This window comes from Acinonyx jubatus, chromosome C1 (genome assembly GCF_027475565.1).
Source record: "Acinonyx jubatus isolate Ajub_Pintada_27869175 chromosome C1, VMU_Ajub_asm_v1.0, whole genome shotgun sequence".
In the NCBI taxonomy this organism is placed as follows: Eukaryota; Metazoa; Chordata; class Mammalia; order Carnivora; family Felidae; genus Acinonyx; species Acinonyx jubatus.
Window position 1 is genome coordinate 77,843,097 of NC_069381.1, and position 8,282 is coordinate 77,851,378.

General features: G+C 33.7%; 1 protein-coding gene and 1 long non-coding RNA gene across 7 annotated transcripts in view; both read left to right on the top strand.

Annotated features, from left to right (window-relative positions):
- The window catches only part of MTF2 (metal response element binding transcription factor 2), a 77,196-nt gene extending 73,083 nt beyond the window's left edge, over positions 1-4,113 (top strand). For all 6 annotated transcript variants that reach the window (XM_053214455.1, XM_015064436.3, XM_053214453.1 and 3 more), the window contains one exon: positions 626-4,113. In XM_053214455.1, coding sequence (XP_053070430.1) covers positions 626-983 — 358 coding nt within the window. In that variant the 3' untranslated portion in view covers positions 984-4,113. The remainder of the gene's footprint in view (positions 1-625) is intronic.
- A 215-nt stretch (positions 4,114-4,328) lies between these two features.
- On the top strand, positions 4,329-7,008 carry LOC128313930 (uncharacterized). The gene is made up of 2 exons (XR_008295051.1): positions 4,329-6,446; positions 6,807-7,008. It is a non-coding gene; the product is annotated as an uncharacterized LOC128313930 (long non-coding RNA).
- The last annotated feature ends 1,274 nt before the right edge of the window (positions 7,009-8,282 follow it).

Genomic DNA, 8,282 nt, shown 5'->3' on the forward strand with positions numbered 1-8,282 from the left:
AATCTCTTCACAGAAGAGAATACAGAGGATAAGAGATTTGAATTTGGCCAGTATCACAGAGGTAGATTCAAGGTACCCTGATTTCTACTTTGTGCTTATTCCAGTTCATTACATTAGTTCACTATGCCTAGAACTGGTAATAAGAGAACATTTATTCTAGTTTTACCATCTATTTAAGCCCATGGAACAATGTTGTATATATAGGAGGTACTTATTAAGTATTTGCTGCATTGAATGAGTGAATGAACTTTCTTCTTTTTAATCATAAGACTGTTGACAATATCTGACTAATGAATAGGGCCTCTTCTTGGTAAGAATTTGTCTCATTGGCCTCGTAATTAAAAACTTCCTCTGATTCTTTTAAGCTTAATAATACATTGTTAAGGAAGAAAAGCTCTTCAAAGGTCAGCCCCAAGAAGGTGATGGAGTCTAATGAAGGCGAGTGATAATCCATTTATAAAAATAGCATGTATTGTTTTGGTTTGGCTGATGTTTATGTCACCAAGGGTATATACTTAGAGTAGTGTGATAGAAAAAAAATCTGAGAACACATTGTTTGGGCGAAGGATGCCTTATAAACTCAGTAGACAATTATGGCCTTTTTTTGGTTGTTGTTGTTCCGTAGATTATCTGACTCCAGAAAAAGAACTCGTACAGGAAGATCTTGGCCTGCTGCAATACCACATTTACGGAGAAGAAGGGGTCGTCTTCCAAGAAGAGCACTCCAGACTCAGAACTCAGAAATTGTAAAAGATGATGAAGGCAAAGAAGATTACCAATTTGATGAACTCAACACAGAGATTTTGAATAACTTAGCAGATCAGGAGTTGCAACTCAATCATCTAAAAAACTCCATTACCAGTTATTTTGGTGCTGCAGGTAGAATAGCATGTGGTGAAAAATACCGAGTACTGGCTCGTCGGGTGACACTTGATGGAAAGGTGCAGTATCTTGTGGAATGGGAAGGAGCAACTGCATCCTGACTGTAGGACTGAACATTATGTTCACTGCACTCTCATTCTCTGTAGGTACAGTTCAAAGTCCTAAAGGAGTCTGGCTTTTACTATCTTTCTTAAAAAAAAAAAAAAAAAAAAAAAGTCAAAAAAATTCACAAAAGGAGATGATACTGGCCTTAACATGTACCTGTCAATGTTATGGATATTGTCATAAAAAAGATATCTTTTAAAAATCAGAACAGAGACTTAATTTTTTAAATCTTAAGATTTGTAGAATGTTTCTAGGATAGGATATTAAAAATGATTCAAATCCATGCATGGTGTTAGATAATTTTTCTAATTATTCCATTGAGTCAGTTTTTGTGATTAGTGGTTATCAGATCAAACAGATCATGTAGATAGATAGCACAAGTATATGGAGAAACGTTGTCTGTTTTGTTACCAAAATGTTGGAAAAAATTTATTTCAATACCTTTCAGATTTCATAAAGTGCAGTGTATATAATGCCTACTAAAAGACTGTAAAATATTGAAATTTCTTTCACGCAAAGTGTAAAAAATATATTGAGCCTGTAAATTGCTCTGTGACTAGACTTCATTGTCGTCTTAATATATTCTTTGCATGTGCATATATGTACACATGTGTGTATATATATGTGTGTGATTATGTGACCTATGCAATACAAATTATGGGAATGGGCAGCTTTGGAGTATATATCCCATAATTCTTTTTTCAGGAATAGTTGCAGTATTTACACAGCAGCATTTCTTCTCAGGCTTTTATTGGGTGCTGTTGCTTGCTATGTATGAAGAGAAATGTGTCAAACAAGTTTAAAGTTTAGTGTGTTCTGAAGAAGGGTGTGAACAACAGTGTTCATGGGCTTTTAGAATGCTTTTCACTTTCAGTCCTTGTAACTCAGCTGTTCAGTACCTAAAACCAATTCAAATAATATGAACATTATCTCCTACTAGAAATAACATTTTCAAGTTTTCATGGCACATTATGATTGTAAATGTCTCTCAGTTTTAACAGTAAGTCTATAGGAGTCCCGTGAAGATTCCTGAAATGTCTGTAGTAACTGTTAGTCATGTTGAATAAGTGTAGTATGAACAAAGTATTTTATTGCACAGGGTTAACAAACAGTATGTTGCCTGACAAGGCTACTGCTGTTTTATTACAACATTACCTCTTGTTTTTATAAAATGTACCAAGATTTAAATTGATAACTTTATTTTACATGTAAAAAAACAGTTTCTTTTATCACCAGTGTTAGAGTTGTCTTCTGTTTCTTTTTGTTTTGTTTTGTTTGTTTGTTTTCTTTTTTAGCCAAAGAGTAAACAGAAGAATATTCTTATTTTGGTGGCTGTTCATTTTACTCTTAAAAGTGATTGGTGGATTTTAGCCTAAAAATTGGGGAATTTGCCGCCAAAATGAAAAATATGTAAAGTGTAGTGGTTACAGAGCGGTAAAAATGTGGGTTAGTACTTATTTATTCCATTGATTGATTATTTGACTGTTTATAAAGAAAGTTGCTTTATTTCTTTAAACATCTTCAAAAGATGACCTTTTCTTGTCACATTATAGCCAAAAGAAGCAGAGAACTTCGTTGTCCTGCATTTGGTTCCTGGTTGGCCAGGTATAAATGAGCTTTACAAAAGTGCAAATTAAAAACTGTCACTTCTGTTTACCTCCACCAAAACTTGATTTTCCCCTAGCTATTAATTTAAAGTTGCCTTTCCTGCAGCTGCAATATTTTGAATAACACACAGAGTTTGTGTTGATTTTGAATGTTTGTTTATATCTAGGGGTAATGGAAAATGTAAATCCCGTGTAACCTTATTCACTCCACCTGTATCATATTATTTCATTTTCCCCAAAGTCCTTTAATTCTAACTGAACACCAGCAGTATTTTTAGTAACTCTTTCTTTAGTATACATGGAAGATGATTTATTAAGCTGAACTGTCTTTAGACGTAATTATTGTGAATGTCTGTTTTATTTTATCATGGTGGTTCACATGGCTCTGATGTTCAGTTTGTATTTTTGGAATTGCTTTACTTAGAATTAAAACAGACCAACATTAAATGTGTGTATTTTTTAAAGAGCTAATGAGTTTTGCTTCTGTATTTGCTTGAAAATACACACTGATGCAGTAGATGACTGCTTTTATTTAGCCAGGGAGCTAAGGATTGTTCCACTTCTACTGTAAATATGTTCACTTGAATTAATCTTTATGAAACTTGGCTTTCATTTTCCTCTTGTCCCTCAAATAATAATTATTGCATGTTCATCCAAAAGGATCCTTTAAAAAATAAACTGTTTAGCCAGCTCGTATACTTCCTACTTGAAAGACAATATATCTCCCTCTATCTGCCTTGTCCTTAAAATTCAAGAAAATTCAGACTTTTCAACTATGTTTTCCCCCCTTATATAGAAGGTGTTAAGGTTCACATCAAAGGATTCTTTTTTTTCCTAAAAAGCTTTGCTCCTAGGCTATAGCGATAAAAAGATATAAATACAGTATGCCTTACTCATTTTAATTACATTTTTATTCAAAACAAATACATTTTTATAAATACTCTGATAATAAATGATAAGTATGGATTTTAATATGATCTAACTAGATCAGAATATGAGCTTATCAGAGTTATTCTATAAATTCTAATGTAGTCAGATGTTGCTAGTCATATTTTGTTACTAAATGTTTAACAAGTGAATGTTAACTGATGTGTGAGTTGAGGGTCTCTCTTATATTTTGCAAGTTATGTCCAACTGTACATGTTTAGTTTCTATTATGTATATATTCAGAAGATTTCTGTTCTCAGTGTTGGGTGGGGGTAGAACTAATTCTTTTGGGCCATTAGGTTTTGGTTGGAGCATGATCTGACTTGCATAGTTATAGCAGACTGTTGCATAATGTTCTAGAGTTGTTTGAGTGAGGATGTGATGGCAAAGCAAGATGTCCATGCAGCTTTGGGAGATAGTTTAAAAATGCCCTTTAATGTGGGGAAGATTTCCTGTTTAAATTATATTTGAGTACTTCTGTGAATATACACTCCCAAAAGTCTCCTTTGGTTTTTTCTGTGGTAGTTGATCAGTCATCTTCTTTCCTCAAGAAAATAAAAACTTGACAGTAAAATGTAAAGTGAGAATTTTATCTAATCGTTGGATTCTTTTCTAATTACTAGCAGTTAAGAAACCACATGTCAGACTTAAAAAAAATTTAGAGCTGGGAGAAGCTATGAAAGCAAACTGATTGGGTCTCTGAATAACAAATAGATTGGGAATAAGAACAGTATTTGTAATTCTTAAGTTATATCAAAATGTCTTGGGGTAGTAGCTAGATCAAAATATTATACTATCTGTATATTTAAAGTTAGAATAAGATTGCAAATTAACTAGCTCACTTTATTTTTCTCCCTTTCCCTTACTTCTACCCAACAAAATCCCTTGTAGCTTACTCCTCTGGCATTTTCTCTGTTGGAGATAATGAGTATTGAAATTGGATGCTTAGTAATAATTCCTCACTTTTGCAACATCTTCAAGGAATGTGATGTCTCATTCAAGAAAATTCTACTGGATTTAAGCAAACAAATGAACCAAATCTTCATAAATGATAAGATGTATTTATTGGATAAAACAAAAATATATCCTGTTCAAAATCATTAGTCTAACTTTTGTTCCTTGTATTTACCAAAAGGTATTCAGTTTTTTCTTTTTCTTTCCATGCTTTCACAAGTGAAGGTGATACAGTCTCAAAACTAACATGAATTGGTTAATGGGAGGCAAACGAAATTTTAGGTCATGTTTGTGGCCCTTCAAAACTCAACTCTACCCACAAAAATCTTATTCCTTAAGTATTTAATTACTTTCATTGAGTTTTCTTACGTATCACAGGAGTAACACTGACAGTGAGTTCATGTAACATATGAAAAATATCTGCTAGGTTGGTACTACAAAACTGGCAAATGACTGTGTTGGAGGGCTTTGTTTACTCTTGAAGTTACAGTGTGAGAGGTAGTGTACACCTGCCTGTTAGCTTCCACTGCCTCCCTTGTGGATGTGTATGTTTGATCCTTAGTGCTTTTGTGTGTGGCCTAGGTTTGGGAAATTAAGTAAGACTAGTTTACATTTGATTGATTTCTACCAAGTTTAGTCAACCCATCATTAATTATGTCAAGTGCTGAAAAAAAATGTTGACGATATCTGAATGAATATCTAGCAGCTAATCAAAAGTAAGTTTTTCATATCAAGCAGAAGTTAACAGTAAGCTCACCAAAAACCGTTCTTTTAAGAAATCAAGTTTTCACATGTTTTATTTTTGCCAGAGAAATCTTTTTGAATGTCTTTTTAAAATTTGATTACTGTTACAATGTTTTCTATAAGTTAATTTGCATATGTGACTTTAGGTACATAAGAATTTATGTAAGTAAATTACATTAAAAGTTACTCAGTGAGGTTGCAAATTTAAGTTAAATGTTAATACCATCTAGTATAAATGAATATATCACTTAGTGAAGGATTATAATTAATGTTGTTTTGACTGATAATTGATCTCTTATATATTATAACTAATGCTATTAGTGGAATGTAAGGAAATTTCTATACAGGATTTCCTAGAATGCAGAATTAGTGGAATGTAAAGAAATTTTGCCTATATAGAATTTGAGACAAAAACAAGATTTTCTGAGAATTTGGGTCTCTTTTACAAATATATAAAGCTTGCTTAGATGGCTCTGAAGTTAAACTTTTCCTTGAGGAGAAATGGGAGTTCAAGGAGATGAAGCTTATTGGAGAGGGTTTTGGAAGGGAAAGCCTATTAGCTCATACAAGATTTGTGGAGGCATAGTTTGGTTCCTGTATTCCTTTGTCACCAAATCTTTTCCAGAATGCAAGAGCAAATCTATAACAAGTCCATATTTTTTATATTATAACTTTGCATAACCTAGTATCTTAGTCTTTCTGTGTTATTATTTATCTTTGGATGTAAATTTTCCAGTGAAGAATTATGTCATTAGAAATTCATTCTTGATACCTCTTTATAAACTGTAGTTTATAAGCAACTTTTAAACCATTAAATGAGACCAGAAGTATTTAAAATGCTACTTTATTAAAGATTTTTCTAGACTGTATTAAGTAATTAATGTTTTTTAAACACTATCTTTAGTATGTTAACCTTTTTCTAATTACTGGGAGATGGTGAACATTTATTGTATGTTGCTATAATATGGCGGTACTCTCAGGGGTTTAGATGTGGGTAGGGGAATGTGTCCTTATTCATAAAACCTTAGGCTAGGTGGTGCTTTTATTATACTTGTCTGCTTTACACGTATCTTCTGTGGCAGTGCCTGTGTTAAGAAACCTCATTTATTTACAGTGCATTGAACAGCTTTTCTCCTTTCTTTTCTCCCACGTAGCTTCAAAACATTTTAATTTGCTGTAGAGTGGAAATAATTTAACCAAGGTTTTTTGGAACAAAGAGATAACCAGGTAAATAAAATTTTATTTTATTTATTTTTTTAAAAAACTTCTAAGAGAGCATGCATGCATGTATGTGAGTTGCAGGGAGGCAGAGAGGGAGAGAGAGGGAATCCCAATCTGTGTTGATAGCTCAGAGCCTGATGCAGGGCTCTATGCCACAGACCATGATGAGATCATGACCTAAGCCGAAATCAAGAGCTGAACGCTCAACCAACTGAGCCACCCAAGCACCCCAGGAAAAATTTAAACCTTATTTACCTACAGTTCTGATTTTTTTTTTTTTTTTTTTTAGATTCTTGAGTGAGTTTTTGAGAGTGATTTCCTCTGAAAAAGTAGCTGTTTTTTTTTTTTTTAATATTTATCACACAGGGGCATCTGGATGGCTCAGTCGGTTGTGTCCAACTTCAGCCTAGGTCATGATCTCGCCATTCTCAAGTTCAAGCCTCGCGTTGTGCTGTGTGCCGACAGCTCAGAGCCTGGAGCCTGTTTCAGATTGTGTCTCCCTCTCTCTCTGCCCCACCCCACTCATGCTCTGTCTCCCTCAAAAATAAACATTAAACATTTTTTAAAATATTCATTACACAAGATTTTTCTCATTTTTCTTCCAGTTTTATAATGTGTATAGGATTTTTAGAAATCTGATAGCTGAGTGAGATAAGGCTGCAATGGAGGCTAGAGTAGGTTGATTATTTTGTGCCTCTCCAATCGATCTTCAGATTACGTTGATAGCAAAAACTTCTTGGAAAAAGTAGTACCATTGTTTTCTATTATCTAGTAATTGGAGTAAGATGAAAGCAAAATTACAATGCAGAAAATATCAATAGACTGGTCATAAATCTGCTCTTACATTCTGGAAGACATTTCGTGACAAACAGGGACATGGGAACCAAAATTGTGCCTCTGTAAGTCATAGATGAGCCAGTAGGCGTTTCCTCTCCAATATGGTGTTAGATTTCATTGGCTCATGCCATATCTGCATTACGGAACAGAGAAGAGTGTCTTGTCTAGTGTGGACTTGTCATATAAGAATAGCAAATTGACATGTTTTCATTATATGCACATATTTAATAGTCCTAAAGGTAGCTTAAAGGAATAGAGAGGAGATGGTATTTCAGTCAGAGCAATAATGAACTGCTAATTTCCATGACTTTATAAGTTAAATGGGTATAAGAGTTGATATTAGTAATTTAACTTTTTAGTACTTTAAGTGCTAAAAATGACTGCAGGGGATCATAATTTCTAAGAAAATGGTAGTTTTACTAAATTCATATAAATAATGTTTGTATGTTGGCTAAATTTGGTTTCTTTTATGATCTTGGCTAAAGTTAAGAAAATGTGTAAAATTTTAAGTTACCTGTGCTTGTTATTGTCTTTGTGTGGAAGGTATAATTCCAAATGTTATAGTAGGATTAAGTTCTTGAATTTTTAAAAATTACTTTTAAATGATTTTCAAACTTTGAAAATATTTTAAAATTCAGTTTTTACTTAAAAAGTAGTATGTAATATAAAGGCTCATGTTCTTTTTTTTTTAATGTTTATGTTTTTTAGAGAGAGAGCGAGCAAGCATGAGAGCACTGGGGGTGGGGGGGGGGAGGGGGAGAGGGCAGAGAGAGAGGGAGACACAGAATCCAAAGCAGGCTTCAGGCTCTGAGCTGTCAGCGCAGAGCCCAAGGTGGGGCTCGAACTCACTAACCATGAGATCATGCCCTGAGCCAAAGTCAGGCACTTAACTACCCAATGAGCCACCCAGGTGTCCCAAGGCTCATATTCTTTAAGATACAGTTTACATTTTGGGGCCTTTTCTAGAGAAAATGTGTGTTTTGTCGGCCTATTATTATAATATTT